General features: G+C 41.2%; 2 protein-coding genes across 5 annotated transcripts in view; one reads left to right on the forward strand and one right to left on the reverse strand.

Moving 5' to 3' along the window:
* capn8 (calpain 8) lies at positions 1 to 10,062 on the reverse strand. 3 transcript variants are annotated; one of them, XM_054798924.1, is made up of 20 exons: positions 9,738 to 10,062; positions 9,137 to 9,206; positions 8,919 to 9,037; positions 8,040 to 8,173; positions 7,789 to 7,957; positions 7,627 to 7,710; positions 7,240 to 7,325; positions 7,091 to 7,165; positions 6,841 to 7,001; positions 5,156 to 5,337; positions 4,837 to 5,048; positions 3,591 to 3,627; positions 3,444 to 3,509; positions 3,313 to 3,370; positions 2,864 to 2,928; positions 2,660 to 2,728; positions 2,505 to 2,583; positions 394 to 510; positions 217 to 275; positions 1 to 145 (listed from the first exon to the last, which is right to left on the reverse strand). In XM_054798924.1, exons 1-20 carry the CDS (start codon positions 9,975 to 9,977, stop codon positions 122 to 124), a joined length of 2,106 nt encoding a protein of 701 aa, XP_054654899.1. In that variant the 5' UTR covers positions 9,978 to 10,062; the 3' UTR covers positions 1 to 121. The 3 variants fall into 3 exon arrangements, with proteins under 3 accessions (XP_054654899.1, XP_054654898.1, XP_054654897.1); XM_054798923.1 differs by having other exon boundaries at positions 2,864 to 2,949; XM_054798922.1 differs by having other exon boundaries at positions 2,864 to 2,949; positions 3,444 to 3,627.
* Positions 5,010 to 23,271, forward strand: part of LOC129194032 (calpain-1 catalytic subunit-like) — a 25,669-nt gene continuing 7,407 nt past the window's right edge. The window contains exons 1-10 of one of the 2 annotated variants that reach the window (XM_054798925.1): positions 5,010 to 5,354; positions 7,225 to 7,358; positions 9,141 to 9,258; positions 9,948 to 10,022; positions 14,389 to 14,406; positions 17,289 to 17,535; positions 19,407 to 19,476; positions 21,465 to 21,583; positions 21,671 to 21,804; positions 21,948 to 22,116. In XM_054798925.1, coding sequence (XP_054654900.1) covers positions 10,003 to 10,022; positions 14,389 to 14,406; positions 17,289 to 17,535; positions 19,407 to 19,476; positions 21,465 to 21,583; positions 21,671 to 21,804; positions 21,948 to 22,116 — 777 coding nt within the window. In that variant the 5' untranslated portion in view covers positions 5,010 to 5,354; positions 7,225 to 7,358; positions 9,141 to 9,258; positions 9,948 to 10,002. Of the gene's footprint in view, positions 5,355 to 7,224; positions 7,359 to 9,140; positions 9,259 to 9,947; positions 10,023 to 13,300; positions 13,315 to 14,388; positions 14,407 to 17,288; positions 17,536 to 19,406; positions 19,477 to 21,464; positions 21,584 to 21,670; positions 21,805 to 21,947; positions 22,117 to 23,271 lie in introns of those variants that run through there. The other variant, XM_054798926.1, reaches the window with a different exon arrangement.

The following is a 23,271-nucleotide window of genomic DNA, read 5'->3' on the forward strand; positions in this document are numbered from 1 at the left end:
GTTTTGATGATATTATAATACTACATAAGTTAATTTCAAGAGCTGTCTATCACCCAATATATTTACTTGACTTAAATGATAGAAGTTATCAACAACATCCTTGCTTGTGTTGTCTCCACAGCTAGTAGATCGCCAGGCACAGCCACTGTAAAAGGGAACAACACATTCACACAACAAACTGAATAAGACGTTAAAACCAACTAGTGTCCAGCGTACCTGCTGTATGTCCAGGTTTATCGTCCCCGAGTCTGCTTGTTCCAGAGCCTTAAACATTTCTGATTGGGAAACCAAAAAATGCAGATATTGAGGCTGTCATAGCAAAGTGCTTTGGTGAAGATCGGTGTTACACTGTGTGATTGAAATCATTATTGGCATGTGTCTGTATATGCTTACTGAACAGCATTTCCACTTTTATGAGACAGCCTACAAAGCTGTCAAAATCAATTGCATAGCGAGCGTCGGCGTAGCGGCAGACGATGGCCTGCAGCACAGCGCTGTTGATGTGGAAACCTGTGGACGCAAGACAACTGTCACTTGTGACAAAGTGCTGAGGTTAACGTCAGCGCTCGCGGATTACCTACAGGGTGTCACATATAACTGGAGTTAAGTTGCGACGCCTCTCCCATGCTTGTTTTGTTCCAGTGGCGAGTGAAAGAATTATACTTGTGCTCCACCCCCGTCCGGTTTATCCAGTTTACTTTCAACTGCTGGACTAAGTCACATTGTCAGCTTGAGTGAGTCAGCGAGCTGCAGGGCCGATCACTGTAAGTCCATAATAGCTTTGATACATCGCTCATTTCCCCAATCATAAGGTGTTTGGCCTTTTAGAAACGTAAGTCAAAGCGATTTCAGAACTACAGAGGTCAACCAGCAGTGTACACGTAGTGAATAAAAAAACAGAGGTGGGACAATATATACTGTATCACTGTGGCAATATAAGATATTTAAATTCCATGTTACGATATTGATACGACGACATCGGAATTTGATACTGTCGCTGTTCAATATCAAAGTATTTGCAAGTGTTTATTTAGACTGCATTTACACGATGGGTTCAAGTGTCACGTACCTTTTTTTCAGTTCATATATGGTGTGTGGCAGGGTAAGGAGAAAAAAAGCATGGAATTTTATATCTTGAGGTCACATGTGTCAAACTCGTGCCCTGGAGGGCCGAGACGCTGCAGGTTTTCTCTCCAACTAGTTTCTTCAGCAGGTGATTTAATTGATGAGCTCCTTCCCTCAAACTGAAGGTGTTGATCATTAAAATCACCTGCTTTAGTGACTGGCTGGAAAGAAAATCTGCAGTATCTCCGCCCTCCATGGCACGAGTTTGACAGCCCTGCTTTAGACTGAAATGGAAGGAAATGTGCATAAAAATCCCATATCGGTAATTACGTACTTCTATGTTGTCACTGTCTGATGTTGACTGTGTAGTGCCCAAATGTGTTTTGGGCCGTGATTGCATTCATTCACGCATTCAGGTGTTCAGTAAATATAAAAAAATACTGATATCAGGTAAGAGTCAGAAAAAAATATGTAAATAGGCTGTTGTAAAAAAAAAAAAAAAAATATATATATATATATATATAGGCGGCCCACGGGTCACATCCAGGCTGCCAAAGCTTTTCATTTGGCCTGCCAAACATCACCCAAATAATGCAAACCATTCATTCGAACTAGAGAAGTGCCCTTTCATGCATGCCCCTCCGCGCTGCATGGGGCAACAGTGAGGCGCACACATCATAATGAAACGGCAGTATAAGGCGGCGGCTCACATTGAAACAAAGATGGCACCGTCAACTCTACAAAAGTACATGTCACTATGCAATACGTACCGGAAACGCAATCGGTTCTGCGCATGCGCCAGACCTACGTCACTTCATCATTTAGTACATTTTTACGACAGCGCTTCTACGACGTCCCGTGGCGTGGTAGATACTGTATTATTTTTTAAAAGTATGAACACAAATGGTCAATAACCTTATATGTAATATATTGGGAGGTTATTGTGAGGGGTGCTTGGTGGCGCGCTACTACGTGCCATTCGGTTCTTGTACAACCGGAGCAGGAGACTGGTTGGCATTGCCAGCAGTAAGTCGAGCCTGTTTCTGGCGAACGTTGGCCTCCGCCAAGGCTGCCCTTTGTCACCGATTCTGTTCATAATTTTCATGAACAGAATTTCTCGGCGCAGCCAAGGCATGGAGGGAGTCCAGTTCAGGGGCCTTAGGATCCTCGCCTCTGCTATTTGCATAAGATGTGGTCCTGATGGTCTCATGGCGCTGTGACCTTCAGCGTTAACTGGGGCAGTTTGCATCTGAGTGAGAAGCCTCTGGGATGAGATTCAGCACCTCCAAATCCGAGGCCATGGTCCTCAGTTGGAAAAGGGTGGATTGAGTATTCAAAGTCTAATTGTACATTTTTGCGGGCATTTCAATCAGATTTCAACCTCAGGTTGAAGTGACCATATCGCTCAAATGGAAATTGAGCGAAATTGAGTGTGTTACCTGCTTCAGTGGCAGCACCTCTCATCTCATGGGAACTCATGGTGCCAGAGTTGTCTTGGTCATGTTTTCTAAAGATCTCCTATAGAAAGCAAACAGTGAGTCATCAAACAAAGGCAGGCCTATTTGCATTTTTCTTTCTTTTTTTTTTTTTTTACCAAATATTTCTGGATTTTACTCCAAAGTTTATGGAATTCCATTAGTCCCAACATGGAGCTTTCGTCCTTCTGTAGTATGTCAAGGTTGAGTAATAATAAATAGAATGCCACTGTTTACAAGTCACGTGTGACTGCAAAAAAAACCTCGCTAAAGTGCATGCTAAATGAGTGTGGCTTCAATGTTGTTCATTTGTAAGAGGATACATCCAGTAGACTGATGATGAGACGACCTGTCTCAAGGCTGAAGCCGTCTGTCTTGATGTCCCTCCCTGTAAGAAAACAACTCCCAACTTTTCAGTCCAAAAGTGATCAATGTGTTTTTGGCATCATCTGGTGGTGGGTTAAAAATAGCAAGCAATAACAGGAAGCGTAAACCAGGAAGTCCTCTGTTCTGCATGCACGACAGCGTGATCGGTGTGTGATAATTAGTTTTTGGGAACGGAATATATTATATGTGAATGTAGTTACATAGTATTGTAAGTACTTATTGCTTGGATTTCAGTCTTTCTAGTTTTACAAGTAAGGATATTTCTTGAATTAAATCCTGCCTGTTCCTTGGAGGACGCAATCGTGGAAAATGTTGACGTTAGCTAGCGGTATAGCTGAAGATCACGTTGGCTGCAACAACATTTAGTGCTGTTCTCTTTACTTACTGTTCGAAACCACGTGGTTCAGAATGTCAACCAATTCAAAGACAGAGATCTCTGTGTCCTATTTAAGAGAATACAGTATTTCAACACTTGGAGCTTAAAGTTGATCATGTTTCATTTTACATGATACCAACATTTCCAGCAATCTTCTTGAAGAGGTACTTGAAATGAGGATCCACATCATTTTCAGATATTTTCTCCTGTTGTAGACACAAAATGATGAGGTCATCGACTAAAGCATAATAGATGCGCATGTCATGGTGTTGTGTAGCTTTTCTTACCTCCTCCATTTCAGCGTCAATGTCTTCCTCCAGTGGACTAAAACACAAATTTAGATGTTAGGTGTGTTTTCCACCCTTGTTAAATGGTAATAAACCAAAACGATTTACGGAATAATCACATTTTTTTTTACTGAGTAGCTCACATGAAGTATAATTTGCATTGAAATCGCAATGGGAAACACAAATCAGCAGTGGTAAACGTGCATTTGTTAGGCAAAAAGACTTCATCAGACACCAGTGGTGTAACACGGCCAGGGTGATCCAAGTGTTTGTGCTTAACCGGTCAACCCGTCGCGTTCCCTGTGTCTCTTCCACAAGTCCTGCATGAAGTATTTTGGACTCTTTTGGCCGTACTGTAAGAATGTTAGGAAAATGCGAGCCAAGCAAGTCTGTGTTTAACAAGCCATGCCACGCCACGTCATGGTTGTCTTATCTGCATAAACACATACTGCAAATTACTTGAGAAGGGGCAAAAAATATGCAAATTCAACCAAACTGCAGGGGCGGGGCTAATATGTGGCTACTTGGGCTACCAAATCAGATTTTTCCTTTCAAATGGGAAAAAAACACTTCCTTGTAAATAACATGCAGTACTGGATTAGCTGAATAAAGTAGCCTGAAGAGGAAGTGTTTCTTTGGTAATACCGACACAAACATGATTGATATCAGAATGTTTTTTAAGAAAAACTAATTAGGCGTCACAATCGTCATAATTGGCAGCTCAGACTACAGAGACGGGGTTGTAGCCGATTCTGTGGTCTGTCCATGATTAGATATCATGATTAGATATTTTACTGTTTAGAATGAGTAAATATATTGGTTATGTATTCAGAAATTGCATAAGCAAACATTATGTGTCAGGAAGACCATAAAACAAGCTAAACTATCGAACAGTGACCATTGTTCAGTGGCTCCAGTGGCTGTAACGCCCCTCGTGGTGGTGACCACAGGCCTGTGCCAGAGAGCAGCTGGTCCTGACCACACGGATCTGCATAATCAATAACAGTAATAATTATGGTGTATTTTAGAGACAAAAGTTGAATTTGCTTATGATCAATGACATTATCCAGCTAACAGTGCTGTCAAAATGTCCAGGAAAGGGAGAAAATACTAAATCCTAATGTCCCGAAGTCATGTGGAGTTGTTTGCCCGATGTCATTTCCCTTATCTGGCGTGCTCCCATTTGCCGTCAGAATCCTTGTCCACTAGATAGCGGTATAGGCCAAAGCTCTGAGGTAGCAGTTACCTAGTGTCGGCTTGTTTCTCTGAAAACACTCTGAGAACAAAGCTGCCATTCTTGTGAGGGTAAAAAGTAGAGGGAATGATGGCATATTCTCCCGGAGGAAGCCTGAAGCGGTCACAAACTTCTCGCGTGTTGATGAAGGTGCTGCTCATGGCCACAGCTCTCTGACGCAGCAGCACGTCCGGACCCAGATGGACATTGCTGCGACCTTTGTACTTTGCATTGTCATACAAGAGCACAATTAATGAATGTATCATTCATGTGAAAGTGAATATGTGATGTTTTGAATTTGACTCTTGATTAAGCAGGATTCAAGGCATACCTCATCTGGGACCTCATAAATAGCATAACCAATAGCTTGAAGATCGCGATTGAGCCTCCGCTGCCTGCGTCCATCCTTTTGCATCAGCCCCACAAGAAAGGTGCATCCATCCTTCCCATCCAGAGGATCATCATCCACGTCTTCCAGACGCACCACAAACTGAGGGTTGGATGAGAAGGTCGCTGGAGGACACACAAATGTAAGTGTAACACACTAAACAACCACCATAAAATGTGACACCATGACATACCATGTTCAAAACACTGTGGATCCCCGCCCAGTCACGATTCAGCATTCACATTTTTGTTCCCTCTGAAAATAGGCCGTTTTTTCCACAGAAAACACATCTCGTTCACCATAAGTCGATCATTTATAAGTACTGTACGTGGTAAGACAGGTAGAACGTACAGCATGCATGTATCACTATTAGAAGACCCACCATTTTTACATGTTTACGTCTTTATGCACTGATAAAGTTTTTTCGTCAAAGTTTGAGATTTCACAGCTATTTCGGCGGTCCTTGAATGCACCATAGTTCTGCGCTGTGAGATGCAAAAGTTGGTTTGGCTGTGGAAGCGCTCGCTTCAACAGCCAGTCTCGCCTCAAGACGTCCGTAATCATAAGTCGTTACTGAAATTACAACAGGAAGTGTGGATTATGTAGACACGGCTTGGAGAAACGCCTTCTAGCGTCTAGCGCTAGACTGCTGACCAGGCTAAAGACTACATCATGAACGTCTATTTTTCATCGTTTCATATTATCATTCATTAGTGGTGAGTACCTATAGAGTTTATACTTGTGTGTGAGGCATATTTAGGGCTTAAACTTGGATTGTGTCTCAAGTGAACAATAGCAATCGAGGAGATAAGGGCAGCTGAGCTGAGCTGAATGATAACATAACTTTTATTGCAAATGTTGATCCAAAATTAGAGAGCAACATCAATGTCAAGCTAACAGGAGGGTTTGGGGGTGTGGCGAGCGAACCATGTGTGATGGTGGTCCGTAAAGTAACCCCTACGAAAAGCGTTGATGTACTGTATACTCAGAATGACTGATGGACTCCCAGTTGGACACTTCACTAAGGTCAAGTAATACTGTCCAAACCAATGTTTCTCATACCTTTTCAGAAAAAGGACGTTTAAAAACAAACAAAAACAACATCAAACAACATCGAAATTGACAGTAAAATTCAAAGGAAAAGAGGTTAAGGTTTAAAAGTCGCTCAGTATACAGAATATTGTTTTATTTGGCCTTTTATTGTGGTGGGATATCCTTTAACAAGGGCATTTGTGATCTATTCATTCATTTACTGCCACTTTTCCTGTTCACGTTCATGGGTGAGCCTGCAAGCTGTCCCAGTTGAGTTTAGGTGAGAGGCAGGGTAACTCTGGACGGGCCACCAGTCAAACGCAAGGCACATATAGACAAACAACCATTCACACTCACATTCATACAGTACCATGGGCAATTTTGAGCGAAAAGCCACACATATGTATGAAATAAACTGCCATCCATCCATTTTAGTACTGCTTATCCTGTTGAGGCTCACCACACCAACGGTCATCTGTTCATTACTGGGCAGTGAGTCAATTGGAATGGCCCCCAACTTCGTGAACCACTACACTACCAATGACTTATAAAGAAACCTGCCTTGTCGATGTATGTATGTATGATGTTTGTGTTACCGTGGTGATTGCGGCAGCCGCCTGCAGTTGATCCCACCCTCCACATCCCTTCAAACTGGTACTGTTTCCAGTGGCCAATGTTATCGCTCATGAGTGTGTCCGGTGTCAAGTTGCAGATCTCTACCTTGGAGAACTGTCTGATGAAGTCCAAGTAGGACATCCTGATAAGAGCAAACCATTTTCCCTCATTTATCATAGATATATATTTTTTAATATTCAATTCTAAATAAACGGATGTGTATTCATTAACCAGAACTCTCCATCTTCAGCCACATGGTTCAGTTTAGATTTGTCTTCTCCACTGACGTATTTCCATTCACTGGATCTAAATATGAGGAACCACTCTTGTGAGAAAATGCCCAATACGATTCTGTTTTTTTTTAGAAAAGATTTGCCTACCCGTCACTCCAAGGCCCAATCCACTCCACCTGCCCCCATGGGTTCCTGATGCGTACGAGTTGAACCAGCCTGCCTCGAAAATGAACCTGGGACCAAGATAAACAGCGTATCCCCTTTGGGTACTCCTGCACTTTACTTTGTTTTGGTAAAAGAGTAGTATGAAACATTCTGCCATTACAAAGATAATAAAGCTCAGTTTTCACTGACATATTATATATTTTAATCTTATTAATATATCTTAATCATCTCATATCATACTGTACTGAAAGATGTTTCTAACATTTTGAGATTAGATTATTTAGCTAGAAAAGACCATAGAAATTTTAGAAACACCCCGCATCACGTAATATGACTACCTTGTTTGTAAACAGTTAAAAGAATGTGTACCTCTTCTGCACCAGTCACTGAGTATGCATGTCCTTTTACCAGTTTGAGAGCGGTAACAGCCTCTGTCTCATTAGCGTTGGCGATCTGAAAGCAACAGACACAAAAAGAGTCAGTCGTCATTCATGAAGTTCAGAAATCAGAAAATACACATTCAGAAATTACATCAATAGAACAGCCCAACAGCGAGCCCAGCTTTAGCGCCCTCTTCATAATTTGGAAGAGTTGAGGTGGTGCCTTGTCCAAAGCGTAGATTTCCGCAATCCCGCCTGTGAAATCCTCAAAGCCTTCAATAGTGTTTCCACCTGAGAGAGCCTCGTAGCAGCCGCACACCCTGTCAGATGCAGTGGTGTAAAAAACATAATCGCCACAGTCATGCAGACGTTTGCTTTCATAAAGTCAAAGCAAATCCATACTTGGCGTAGGCCTTTTCCAGCAGTGCGCTCCAAAATTCCGAGCCCTCGGCCGAGTGAACAAATAGCAGCTTCCCGTCTCGGGTGGGCAAACGGTCATCCACCACCACATCGACCCACTCGCCAAACTGCCAGAACTAGAAAAAAACATTCCCCGGTCCAAAAATGAATCATACATGTGGTTTAAAAACACTGCTGTTCTGCATAATGACAGTTAAAGTTACTAATCTGCGACTGATCAAAACACTACATTGGTGAGAATCACTATGTCAAAAACAACCATTTTGTTAGAAAATTGCAAGGCATTTTAGTGGGACATTTACAGAAATACACAGAAGACATTTTTCATTAAACATCACATGCCGCATTGTGTTGGCTGATGCATTTTTGGGGTTTTAAATAGCAAACCCATCATCACAAAACCTTTGTTCCCCTGTGCACAACAGAAAATGTGGATTACAGAAAGAAAAAACTAGAATAGCACTTAGTCGAGTGTAGAACTGTTGGCGAGGGTGAAAAGAAACCGCACAGTGCTGAATTTGTACCACATTGTAGCGAGCAGCATTTTCTGCAGCCAGCTGTGAGTGCTCTGACAAGAAGGGGGCAGCCAATGGCAGTTATTTTGAATAAAAGTCATATGTGATACATGACGAATGCCGCGAGCTCATGATTATAATTAAATAATAATATAATAAATAATTTTAATTGATCATTAATAATTTTGTAATAACATTACTTGTTTAACCATTTTTTTACGCTTAGTATAAAAATATGAACATTTCCCAAACTACCAAGCTTGTCTGTCTGTTAACAGAATGTGGAAACATAAGTGAACAAAACAGTAATACTGTTATTCCTCGTAGGGGTCAGACTTTCTCTGACCTGGAAGTGAAATATCCCTGCATATCCCTCAGAGAAACTCTGCCCGGGTGGCACCACACGAGCTAGAATCTTCTGGTCTAGGGTCAGCGATGCAATAGCCGCAAGAAGCCAACAGTCACCTGCATAATCCGAGCAAATAGAAATGATAAGTCAGGATGTCTGTTTGGTTTTGTCACCGAGTCATCGTATATTTCTCCATCCTCACGCCTGTCTCTTACCTAGAGCTCCTTGGCAAATGTCCGTCCTTGTGGCGCCATCATTAATGAACATGGGGTTGGAACACAGCTCCTATGGAGGACCATGACGATGACGTTTCGACAAACAACAATCTGATGCTTTGGTAAGTCTGAAGGGGACTGATGAAATGACTACTGTTGAACGCTTGTAGCAAAAACAGTTCAAATGTTTTATATTTAAATGTGCCCAAATCAAATCCTGTTCCCATTTTCCTTTTCTAATTTAACTGGATGCAAAGGAGTTCAGGCATAAACAAATCCATTTCCACCCACAGGAGAGACAAACCAGTGCAATGTTTACAGTTTCCAGATCTTAGGGCTTAATTTTCTCTCGAGACATTGGCTACACTCGTGCATGTTTCAGTCGCATTTTATTCAAAATATAAAAAGGTTTGATTTGTAATACTTTGACATGAATGGACTTTGAACATAGTAATAATAGTATGATATAATACATGAGTATAGAGTCATGCAAGAATCACTTTTTGAATCTCCTTGAAGGAAACGTAAATGTCACAACAACACTGTAATAACATCCTTTGCTCATTGTATCTTTTGTTGTTTCTTGTCAGCAGCTTCTCACCTTTGGCCTCTTCCAAACTACTCCTCGTGTCTTGGATGAGTACGGACTCATCAGCTCATTGTAGCCCAGTGACTTGTGCTCAGCTGGAAAGCGGTCGTCCTCAAACAGACGTCCCCTCTCCAAACACTGCCGACGTAGACTCTCATAGTTCTGTTGGTAGAACTTCACCGCATGCTGCTTAGTACCAACGCCACGCTTCCTCTCCTGCAGATGGGCCAGGCGACCTGCCGTGGAAGTCATTCTCACCTCTGAAACATATACCAGGATGATGGGATTTCCCTCTTTGTGAGTTGAATGTAATCCATCCTCTTTATAGTGAGGGGAGTACTGGTTCAGACAGGGAGGGGCTCCTACTGGGCAGGTGATGCAAACAAATCAGACAACAGAGCAAATGTACAGAGAGATGGCTTTGTGACCACAACTGGAAGGCAAACAGAGACACACCTAAAGGCAAATTCAGGTAAGTTTTAAAATACATGTAATCTGCTTTCAATTCAGTGGTAAAAACCAATGATTTGATTGTTAATACACAGTATATAATGCATGTGGAACACATATCATGCATTAAATAGTGCGTATTAACAATCAAATCACTTGCTTTTTTAATGCATATAATAGCCGCACGGTGATGGCCACACAGTCGGGAGGGCTGGAAGATCTGGGTTTGAGTCCCCGTTGGACATCTCTGTGTGGAGTTCGCATGTTCTCCCCATGTGTGGGTTTTTTCCGGGTTTTCCGCCCACATTCCAAAAACATGCATGTTAGGTAAATTGGCGACTCTAAATTGTCCAAAGGGATGAATGTGAGAGTGAAAGGTTGTTTGTCTATACGTGCCCTGCGATTGGCTGGCGACACGTCCAGGTGTACCCCGCCTCCCACCCGAAGTCAGCTGGGATAGGCTCCAGCGTGCGCCGCGACTCTAATGAGGATTAATCAAAACGTTTATTTGTATAGCACCTTACAACATCCCAATGGCGCCCAAGGTGCTTCACAAGAGTAAAAACAGGCTATAGCAAATGAGAACAGGGTAGGATCGAATAAGACAGAAATAAAAACAACTAAAACAAAATAAAAAATAAAAATACAAGCACAGAATCACAACTAAAATGCATATAATCATCATGTTTCATCAGCCAGTCTGAATAAATGAGTTTTTAAAAGAGATTTAAAAACTGACAACTCTGTAGTAGATCGTAGCGCAGGTGGAAGGGAGTTTTCAAAGTGTGCGGGCAAACGCAGCAAAAGCGCGATCCCCCCAATTTTTTGTATTTCATCCTTGGGACTTCTACTATTGTGTGTTGAGAACAGCGCGGGGCCATGGAGTGGTGACGGACAGTTAAAAGCTCAGCCAAGTATGCTGGAGCAACACAAATAAAAGGACATTAAAAAGGATTCTAGACTGTACCGATTAAGCGACATAGAAAAATAATACATATAATGAATTGAAGGGATTTCATGTTTTACTTCGGGATAAAAGTCGCAACAGGGAGGACACATGTAATGAAGCAATAGTTACAATAAAGAAGAATCTCCCTGCAACATCGAGCCACTGGGACCGTCTGGGCCTAACAGTTTAATCTAATGTATTGATGTGTCATATTCTTGACAATCCTGTTTGGAGATGTACTGTATATCCTTTATCCGTATGTATGTGTCCTTAATCCGTTTCTACATCCTGCAGGCTAAACACAGCAATGCTAATCCTTATTTATACAGTTAGAATTTCTCTACTGATCAACAAAGGTACAAAACCTTTGTATTTGTTGTGAGCCGTGTCTGTTGCAGGTAAATCATTGTTCAGATGCCTTCACAAGAGCAAAATGGGATCAAAGCGGTCTCAGCCTCTGTACCTAAAGCTTATGTGAATGGCAAACAACACACGTCTGTATTATCAGTAGACCTGCACAAGACTGGACTGGGCTACAAGACCATCAGCAAGACGTCTGCTGAGAAAGAGTCCACTATTGGTGCAATAATGCATAAATACAAGTAATACAAGATAACAGGCATTCGCCCTCGCTCTGGGGCCACATGCAAGATTTCATCTCATGGGGTAAGGTTGGTTCTGAGACAGGTGAGCGACCAGCCCAGAATTACAAGGGAGGATCTGGTTCATGATCTCAAGGGAGTTGGGAGCATGGTCACCAAGGAAACCATTAGTAACACACTTTGCTGCAATGGCTTGTGATTCTGCAGATTCTGGTGGGTCTGAAGTTTGCCAATCAACACCTGAATGGCTCGAATGAGGCTTGGGAGACTTTGATGTGGTCACCCTGACTCAGTGTGTTTGGATGCACAGAAATGTTGAATATGAGCCTAACAACACCATCAGTACAGTCTGACATGGAGGTGCTTTATGGTTGTTTTTCTGGCCAAAATTCCCCGAGATGTGTTCGATCCTGGAGCCCAACTACAGGAAACATCTGACCTCTGTGCTTGCCAAGGAGGGTTTCTCCACAACGTACTAAGCCACATTTTGCATTGGGATTAAATACTTATTTCTCTCAATCAAATACAAATGAATTTAAAACCTATTTGGAATAGTATACCCCTCAAATTGCACTGATTACACAAAGTTGGACATGATGACTTACCACTACTACTTTTTCATGTAAAATAATGAATATGGTGAACGCAACAAATTCAGCAAGATGCAGAGTTGCATATGTGGAACCAGGAAGAAAAACTGCTTGTATCATTCACAATATAGCTGCAAATGTGTGGCATGACGTTTACAAAATGCCAAAACCAAGAAAAGTTTAAGTGATTATTTGGAACATTAACAATATAGGCACGTAGAGCTAGAAACTGCTTTACATTGTATATACAGTAAAACAGTAGAAAAGACACGACTTGCTCAATTGGCGCCTGTTAAATAGTCCACTGCAGAAGACGCTCGACTCTGCTGCTCCCTTGCGGACAGGGGCAGAACTTTTTAAATGGTTCATGCCATGTTAAAGTAGAAGGAGAATCATTTAAAAATGGGCAGCAGATGCTCTCGGAAAGAAGACGTCTCATCAGCCCGTAGAAAAATTGAGGCATATAACTTGCACTTTTTGGTACTGTGGATTTGTTGGCAGTGTTTTGTTCATTTGTTTTTGTGCAATTAAACGTTTGAGTTTAATATTAAACAAAAGTAAATGCTTTTCGAACAGAACAAATATACAAAATGAGGCAATTGCAAGGCCTACCATAAAAACACTGAATGCAAACCATTCGTATTTAATCATGTAAAAATATGAGATTACACACGACATTAAATGAAGAGCCACAGGAGGCGTCTCTCTGAAACGAGCCGAACATCCCACCACTACAAAAATGGGACCGACTCGCCAAACTAATCAAGTAAACAGCCTTGAGGTCACACTGGCGCCTCTAGTGGCAGCGTGAAGGTAGTGCAGCATATGCGTGTGTGACGTGGCCCCTCCTATTGCAGGGCTTGTGTATGTGCACAATGTGAGAGAGGGCTGGACCTACCCTACCGCCTCCCAAACCGCTAGTCCGCACTTCCCAGATTTACACGATTATCACTAATCGACTCGCGTTGAGGAATCCTCGATTCGTTTTTAAGGCGGTGGTGAGTGTTATTATTGTGCTTTTTTTTCTGGTTAATCGTTCTTGCATTGTCATGTAACGCGCATATTTTGTGATTTTGACGTTGACGGTGCGCTCTTGCACAAGAACGAGCTTTCGGCTTGATTGAACACACTGCAGCTGCATTTCCTTTAATGAGCAACATGAGTTGGCACTCCGGGGCTCACGTAAAGACGTCACTTTTTGTGCTATTGTCTTTTTACGACGGTTTAGTGTGATTGAATTGTAGGGTAGTCAAAACAAACACACACACACACACACACACACACACACACACACACACATAAGGCCTCGTGAACAGGTGCTCTTAACAATGTGAGCCAGAACATGCCTGGCATACAGTTGACTTTTTAATCACATCAAGCAGCCAAAAAGCCTTAAATGAGATCTTACAGTGCTTGAGTGTATATTGAGAGTTCCTGGTCAGAAGTTTGATAAAGGCTGCGGAGGCCCCGCGATGACATCACTTACATAGAACTGCCTGGATCAGCTTTTTTTTGCTTGCAACTGTGGGGTGCAGGAGTTCTAGAGTCCATCATTATCCAGACTAGAACTACAAGAACATTCCTGTAGCAGAGTGGGGGCTTCAGCCTGGGAGTGGTGGGTCTCCTATAAACAGTGTAATTGCCTGCTGCATTGCTTGTGTGAAAAACATTGCCTGTTTCACTGAAAAAAAAAACTCAGCTCTTTTCCCCATTTCAGGTGACTTTTTGCCACTAGTGTCCACAGTAGCACCATCCCTTTTCACAAGTGCCTGGTTTGTTTAACTGACCCTCACTCTCATTAGGATTCAGTTGAGTGCAGAGCAGCACAAAAAAGATAAACGAATGTGAATGTACTGATTGAGAAGCACATTTCGAAGGAGTAACTAACTAGCTGCCTGACTCATTTGTCCTGCAGCGCTATTATCTCCTCCTTTTTAGAGATTTGTAAATCTTTCCAAATCAAGTCAATGCATTTAGGGAGGAGCAAAAAAAAAAAAAAAAGTCACTTTTTCTTTACAAAATCATTGAATGACATTTCTCTTTTCTTCTTTTTGTGTCGCTCTCCCTCTCAGCCTGTCTGCATATCCAAGGTATCATGTTACTAACTTCTTTATTATGATCAACGTGCCTGTGATGTGTGTTATTAACCTTAGTAGTTTCTTTTGCTTTGTGCATTCTGTTTTTGTTTTGTTTTGGGGTGTTTTTCCCTATTCTGTATCTGCTCACTTTGATTTTACACATTTTGAAAGTTTTTCGTGAACCCAAAGTATACATCTGGAATCTTTTACAGTCAAATACAGTCTGTTCAGGGATGGAGATGCCCCTCACGGTTTGTCTGGCTCAGGGACTTGATTGAAAAAGAAATCATCTGTTCCAGGGTCAAGCCGTCACCATCATAAAATGTAACTGCGCAGGCAATGTTTTACGTCAGTGGTCCCCAACCTATTTTGACCCACGGACCGGCTTGTGTTCCCACAAATCTCCCGCGTTGTGGTTGGGGTTCGTACAGTATAGCGATCTAATTTGATCTTATCTCTGGAGTTTTTCCAGCGAGATTATTACATTGCTGTTTGACGTGTGTGGTAAAAGGCAGTGCGCTAGCATGAATTAACTTGAGACAAATGTACACATTAGCACTCAATGAGTCATCAAAACTTACCTTTATGCATTCCCACATAGTATCAGCATTTGAGACCAAATATGAGGTGAAAGAAAAATAGTAGTAATAGTAGTCTATCTGTGCGGCATGAGATAAAGTTAGCACACGCACAATGGACATGCGTCAAGTAAGACGGATATAACAGAGAGATTCCGGCCACTTTTCAAAATAAAACATCATGGAAATGATTTTTTCTTTCTGTGCGGCCCGGTACCAAATGACCCGCGGTCCGAGGGTTGGGGATCAATGTTTTACATAACATTCTTAACTCTCATACAAGTGCATCGAGACTGCAAGTGTGAAATTGGTCTGTTTGTATAACTTTACAAAAGCGCAATATCGTCGTTTAAAAACTGCTTAAAAAGAGTTTAAGCACTGCAAATTGTTAAGCTCTGTCTTGACCTTGACAGCAAGTGACAACCCAAATTATTGCTTCGAACGTCAGTTGCTTACTTCGTGTGAGACATGAAAGACTTAATGTAAGAATTATTGGGACAAAACGCAACACAGTTATCAATATTATCATGATATTGTTCACATCTTCCTGAAAATATGGCCGGACTTTGACCGTAAAGTTTGGTTTAAGGGTCTGTGTTCAAGCGACAGTCCTCAAGAGGGCCGGCTGGCTCCTCCCCTTCCATATTGTCTTGTGCTGCTGGATGCGCACCTAAAAAACGCAGTGATGTCGACAGTAAGGGTTTTAATTGCTTGACTTTTAATTTAATTTCCGGTAGGTAATTAAGTGCGTAGAGCCCACCTTTTTCAAATGTCTTCTCAGATTTCATATCAACATTTGCAATAAAAGTGACACTTGTTCCACATGGATTAGTTCCAGCTCCAATAACGATCTCCGTCTCTCCTCAGTCCCATCGTTCACTCCTAAGGCAAGTGACTCAGGAAGCTTAATAGTCCACGAGTGCCGAAGTTGCTCACTGAGTTGACTCTCACACTCTCAGCACTCAGGACATGCGTTCAACACCGACGTGGAACTTCACGACGACATCGGAAGAGACAGCGTTTTGACTAAACCAAGCGCAATCGTCAATGTTGGAGCAAAAGTATCTAGATCACTTGATCTATTGATTTGCCTTCTGCCATGTTTTGTTACAGAAAAATAAATGACGTAGGACCGTAAAGCACACTGTGCAACTTTTCTTTGCACACTGGACTCTCAGAGGCTAATCACACTTTGACAAATAAAAGACTGGGAATAAGATAAATACTGTACTAGCAGGGCTCCAGCAGTGAGCGATGGCGGTTTAAAGGCCTAATTTGAACTGCTATGTTTATTATTATTATTATTATTATTATTATTATTATTATTATTATTCAGTGCATTTTTTCCTATTTTGGGTGCTATGACTTGCATGAGCACATCACGCCCGGTGAAAATATTAGGTATTTTAAAAGTCCTGAACTTGAACTCCACTATAATTATATATTGGCCCTGTTGGTTTGGACTGACAATTTTGGGCCAAAATCAGAGGCTGTCGTTTGACAAACTCCTTGACCAAATGAGCCCAAATCAAAATCACAGATACTTGACAGATGGACGAAGACAAATTGCAAAGCATTTTAGTCTACGTCACAGAATGTGGGTGGGGCATGGCGGCAAATTTTGATGGTCAATCTGACGGGTCGCCACAAAAAAAACGTTAATAACTCTGCTCCACAAGGTCAGATCTCCGTCATAATTGGTGCGGATGAAGAAGATGACACCCTGACGCTATGCATAGGTCACTTCCTGAATGTATCACAGTGCAACAGGAAATGACAAGTAAAATGTACTTACTTACGGAACCTCGAGTTACGTGGGCGTGAGAGGGCCCGTTCAACGCTTTTAATTATGATTTGAAACTGTAGTTCACGTACTGTAAATACCCAGGTATACCCATTCTTCTCATCTTAACGCCACTCGTTGAAACTGATCCTTCGGTTATAAGCGTTACAGAAAGCCCAAGAAAAAGCAAAATATATGCACGGTTAATCCAAAATGCATCCTTTCACGCTCTCAGTCAAGTGAGGCATGTTGATGTCTCCTGTGAGGTCGCACATGGTGGCGGGTTCAAACTCAAACATGTTTTCATTCATGTTTAGATTAAAAGTGGTCCATATGAATTTCCCCCCAAATATGGCGTCAGTCTAATTTTAGGAAGACAAACTGTATAGAACAAACATGTCACTACAAGTCATTTGTATGTTTCCTCTTCACATGTGGTGCTGTGGGCTTTTGACTAGAGTGTATCGCTGATACTAATAATAGAGTCAGCCCAGGGCAACACCACCCACTTCCATATTTTTATCTTGCAACAGTATGTATCCAGTTGGAGGGATATCTGCAAGCATACACGCCGACCGGCTGCGAGCAGAAGGCATGGGCTCCAACGAGAACGCGGTGCACTTTGCCAACCAGGACTATGAGGCACTGAAGCAACAGTGCGTGGAGTCGGGCTGCCTTTTCGAAGACCCCTGTTTCCCCGCCGAGCCCCCATCGCTTGGCTTCAAGGAGCTGGCCCCATACTCTGCAAAAACCAGAGATGTGGAGTGGATGAGACCCACAGTAAGACACCCTAGTACCTTTTATGATTTTTGATTAAGATCATTCAAAGACATTTGACAGTTTCATGTGAGTTGACCTTACTTTTGAAGCCTGACGGTTGAAACATATACTGTACATACAATACCATATAGCAGTTTCAAAATGTACTGCTTCCCGGGGAGGTGCCCAGAAAAATTAAATAAAAACATCGTTTTAAAAGGTAAGTTATGTTTAAAGGCAAACTGAATTGACTCTTAATTCCAGTAGTGAGAGATTAAAGTCTGGGGCGACCAAAAAGGCAATTAAATATATTCCAGAAAGTCCATTCTTGGGGAGTAAGTGAGGCCTCCTGCCATATTTTACTGTTTTATCTGAGGAGATACTCACTCTGGCACACTTTGAAAACTACTGTCATAAACAATTAGGCAAGGAGGGTTTAGTTCAGTGGTTCCCAAACTTTTTACAGTCGCGTACCCATTCAGACATTTGACCTGAAGCCATGTACCCCCTACTCCTGGACGCTTAAAAAACATAAACCTTTTTATCTTAACTAATTTGAAATACTGAACATAATTCATTTTATGGTAATTCCGGGTCAAAAATGTGTACTTTGCATGGTCACATTTTGATACGTTTCACATGAGCCCTGATAAATAGATAACGAATCATTCTACATATCTTTTATTCCAGTTTCATGTTGGCATTCTTCCGTTTGGATAGGTTGAATTTGAGCATCAGTTTTTTAAATCTACTCACGAAGGCTGTGGTTTAAGTCTGCATATGAATTTAATACCAGATTGAAGGGGAAAGTTTAACAATCCTCATGAAGCGGTATCCGAAGTATAAAAATAAATATAACCAATGATAAAGCCTCATTCTTGGGGGGGAATCCCGCTCACAGTGACAGGTTTTCCCTTTTGGAACACCAATATAAATGAAATCTTCAAGTTGAGACACTCTTAATGTACAAAATAGTCATCAAACTTACTTATTTGTTCATATAATGCACACAGAGCAATGAACAACTTCCACTCTGTTGTCCTTGCACCGTGAGGCGTTCAGGCGCACTCGTAATTATGAGTGTTAGGCGCTAATTGGTTTTCATTTTTATTCACGTACTCCATATGACAATTGGTGTACCCCACTTTGAGAACCTAGCATTTAGTTTATTTCAAACACGCTTAACAAAGTTACCTTAGAGAAGTTTATTACATGTTTACACTTGCATCATTTATCATGTCCAAAAAGGAGTAGGAAGAAGCAGAGCTTTTTTCTATCGGGGTACAGCATGGTCATCGACAACCATGTATTTCAGTAAGTTCTATTCCACTAAGGTTTTAGACCTGTAGCATCATTTTCTTATGCTTGATTGTGTTTTCTGATATATATTCTTATAAATACCGGCCGACAATTATTATATATGGTCATTACAGTATATCATTGCTCAGATGACTGTACTGCTCATTACTCGTACCTCTACTTATGTTTCTAATTAGTCAATGCCATGTCTCAAATAACATTGCGCAACAGCCGTGACTGTTTATGGTGATGACTGGAATCACAGCAAACAACATATCAGTGACATGTTTTTTTTTTGTTTTTTTTGGACGTCTGAAAATGCAGACAGAATAGGACAAGTTGCGGCAGGGGTCTGTCAGACCACTGCAGCTGTCTGCATTCTCTGACCACTCCCCCGCCATGACATTTGTTTACATGAATTAGTCCTTGGCAGTCAAGATGCAAGAATAGTATGCTGGCAAGATCCCAACACATGTAGGCTTGTATGTACTGTACTGTGTTTCAGTTAGTGTACTCTATATAAGATAGTCATGCATCTGTGAATGTCATACATTTATTTGTTCCCAACCAAGCATTTTTCATTTCCCCAAAAGGAACTAGTGCGTCAGCCTCGGTTCATTGTAGATGGTGCCACCAGGACGGACATCTGTCAGGGAGCATTGGGTGAGTCCGCTTTCCCAAATTACCTTGTCAAGTCCTGTGTTCAGCCCCCGATCAGAACGTCAGCATCATGCTGATAGTTTTGCAAATGTATTCAACCACAATCCCATTAGGTACGCATTACAGTGTTGCTTGTAAGCAATTGTATTTGATGGTTTGATTGTAGGGAAGGATGGATAGATAAGTCACTTTTTTCACACTGGCCCATGTAGGTTTGGATTTTTTTTCTCCCTTCATAATAAAAGGTTTCATTTAAAAACTGCAATTTGTGTTCAGTTGCATTGTTATTGACTACTATTTAAAATTGTTCGGTGATTTGAAACATTTAAGTGTGACAAACATGCCAACAAAAATAAGAAATCAGGAAGGGTGCAAACACTTTCTAACACCACTCTGTATATTAGCAAAGGAAATGTAAGTAATCATGAGTTTACTGTAATACAGATGTTTTAGGGTGTAACCTTTACTTATTTAATGACACAGAAGAGTAGAAAATGAAGTTAAATATCACTTCATAGCAAAACATACACCTCAGCAGGATGCAAACTGCATAGAGATATATATAAATAGAGGATAATATAAAGTATTTAGGCTCCATACACACTGTAGGTCAATTGTGTTGGTTTTTTTTGCTCATATGTGATCAGTATCTGATTTTTATTCATGTCAGTGTGAACAGTACAATTCAGATGTTATTTCTTTCAAATGCAATCCAGGCCCCTTTTATATACAGTATAGATATAAATCTGATATTTATCCGATAATACTGCAGTCGGAGCTTTGGGGTCTCGTATATCCGACCTGTACGTCATCACAGATGTAGACAGAAGTTCTTCTTGCCATCCCAAAACGGTCACACACACATGCTCCTCAGGACAGACGTCGTAACAAGCACCCGACAAACTACCCGAGTTAAAATTCTTGCTGTCTTCCTTCTTAATCTCCTACACGAAATAATGCGGTTAAGAAAATGTTGACTCCGGCTGCACAAAATCCTTGAAATTGCCACAAATGCTCCAGGACTGAGATCATGTGGCGTTGTGTTTTGTGCGCATGCACGTCACTTTCTGAATGCATTGTGTAATGCGAAGGCCGCATTAAAAGATCGTTTTTTAACAAAAGATCCGAATTGGGCATCAAACCCTGCAGTGTGACTATAGCCTTGCTCACTAACATTCTAAGACCTCAAAAAATTGCTTGCATGAAGATAGTTTCTTTTTTTTTTTTTTTTGCCAGAGGTGCATCATTTATTTACTTACTTAATAAGGCATTCTTTAAAACATAAACATCAACGGTCTGTACCACACATTGATGGCAGTAAATTACAGCTTAAGCATGTAAATTGAATTCCTCTCTACACTGTAAAATCCAATAGCACTGTCAAATCAGATACATAAGTAGAACAAACTTATTAAAAAAAAAAAAAAGAAGTTCATCTCACTTGAGTGTACCAGGTAAAAGGTAAACATCTATTGTGGTCAAATATAACTATTAAGTTCCATTTACTTGTTTTTTTCAAGGCAATTGGTTTGTATGTTATTTTTTAAGTAAGGTTAACTAATTGATTTTACAGTGTAGGGATTAGAATCAGTACAACATATTTAAATAAAATGAATCCGAATCACAGCTCCCACCTGGAGGATAGTATCAGTGGTATAGTGAAGAGCAGTGATGCTCAACGAGTGGGTCAGGGACAGGATGTCATCGACACGGACGCCTATCTAACTCACAGTGCAAACAAAACCAACCGTCAAGTCAACACAAATGGAACATGCTACGCAACTGCACCACACAGACTACACAGGTATCAAAATAACGCTTACACACTAATATACTATACTATACGATTCCAAAGTACAGTAAATGCTTTATTTGCGTAAACAGCGAAGAGGACGGGGTGAGAGGCTGTTATTTCAGAAATCTGACAACTTGGTCGGATGATTAAATAAAGACGTTAAGCATTCGCTGTGATTGTGTTTCCTGGTCGGTAGGAGACTGCTGGCTCTTGGCAGCTATTGGCTCTCTCACCCTAAACGATAAGCTGCTTCATCGGGTTGTTCCACATGGCCAGTCCTTCCACGATAACTATGCTGGAATTTTCCACTTTCAGGTATATAACAAACATACTATTTCTCTCTTAGTATTGACTGGAAGATGCTGTTGTTGATTTTTGTTAATTAAATATTTTTTGGGATAGTTCTGGCAGTTTGGCGAATGGGTGGATGTTGTCATAGATGACCGACTGCCTGTCAAAGAGGGCGAGCTGATGTTTGTCCATTCTGCTGAGGGCAATGAGTTCTGGAGTGCATTGCTGGAGAAGGCTTATGCCAAGTAGGTAGTTTAGAAGCATGCTTGGGCTTTAAATTATTAAGCTGAGTGCATGTGCCGTAAGAGCAAAGTGTAAATCTCAAAACGCATCAGGAAGTGCTGCCGTTTCCCGTCAATGCTGACAGTGTTGTTTTTCTTTCTATCAGGCTGAATGGCTCTTATGAGGCTCTGTCTGGAGGAAGCACCACTGAAGGTTTCGAGGACTTCACGGGTGGTGTGTCTGAGATGTACGATCTCGGCAAAGCTCCCAGAGATCTGTACAAGATCATGGGCAAAGCTCTAGAGAGGGGCTCCCTGCTGGGCTGCTCAATTGATGTAAGTGCTCAACTCACTGTATCTAATGATGCCTTCCAGGAAACTAGGACGTCGGGGTAATTGGCACGTTGCTCAAAGTTAGGCTTCGGACAAATCAGCACTTCAGCTTTCCCAAGATGCAGTAATGCGAGGTCATACAATGAAAGCAGTGTCCACAGAGACTCAATAAAATAAACTAAACTACTGTATATTTATCTGTATTGATTAGACTAGATATTACTTTTTCACATTGTAATTAGTGTAGATATATTACTTTATCATCTCTGCATTAAGTCATTCAGTAAAATGTACTGTAATGTATCGCAAGCAAAGCAAACACTAAGTAATTGCATTCATCAGCCATATGCTTTGTTTACTTTTGACTTTTGAGGACCTTTTTAAGTTGTGAGTAGTGTATTTGGACTTCCGAGCAGTCTCAAATGCAGCACAAGAAGACTAAAACATATAGCACAAGTTGCTAGTGTGCCCTTTAAGGATTATGCACGATGGATCTGGTATTGATTATGTAATGAGCTGCAGGGAAACAATAAAAACGTGTCCTCCAAGTGCTTATGCCACCTCAATGAACCAGATGATTGCCTGAAAAGCAAATAGATAATAACAGGCTTTTGTGGTGTTCTGCTATTATAGTGTTTTTTTTATTGAGCAAGCCCACAGAGGGCTTCTTTTGTTGGGAAATATTACAAGACCATCTTCACACCACTTTTGTGTGTGATTTTTACGCATAATTGTCCCTCGTGTCTAACCCCAGCTCGAATGAGTTTACAAATATCTCTGAAGAGCTAGTACTACTTCCAAAAAACAAAGATGAATGTAAAGGACAATACAATGAGTCCCACTGATGCCTTCAAAACATACTTTGACAAGGATCAAGCTCTGGGCTACTACTTATTCAGTGTTGTGGTTTGTTTTATTAACTATGCATTTCCTTTATTATGCATGGGCGGTGGCCAGTCCGGTCCATGGTGCAAAAAACTATGGAGAACTGTTGACTTAAGGCGTCATGGAGTTAGGTTTACTACTCCCTGCACAGTTCTATTTATCAAGCAGACCTAGTTCTGTAAATTAGCAGTATGGCTCTTGCCATTTCCATTGAAAGCACTTCCACGATACATCTTTCTATATGAGCAAGTCACACTGTTGTGTATCATTTTT

Source organism: Dunckerocampus dactyliophorus, chromosome 14 (genome assembly GCF_027744805.1).
Source record: "Dunckerocampus dactyliophorus isolate RoL2022-P2 chromosome 14, RoL_Ddac_1.1, whole genome shotgun sequence".
Classification (NCBI taxonomy): domain Eukaryota; kingdom Metazoa; phylum Chordata; class Actinopteri; order Syngnathiformes; family Syngnathidae; genus Dunckerocampus; species Dunckerocampus dactyliophorus.

What these genes read in the sequence shown, in the direction of transcription:
- capn8 (XM_054798922.1), bottom strand. Translation starts at nt 9,977, where the DNA reads ATGACTTCCACGGCAGGTCGCCTGGCCCATCTGCAGGAGAGGAAGCGT. An exon ending in CTGGAAAAGGCCTACGCCAA is followed by an intron (nt 7,958 to 8,039) that starts GTATGGATTTGC and finishes TGCATCTGACAG; the next exon opens with GGTGTGCGGCTGCTACGAGG. An exon ending in GCTGAAGATGGAGAGTTCTG is followed by an intron (nt 7,002 to 7,090) that starts GTTAATGAATAC and finishes TGCTCTTATCAG; the next exon opens with GATGTCCTACTTGGACTTCA.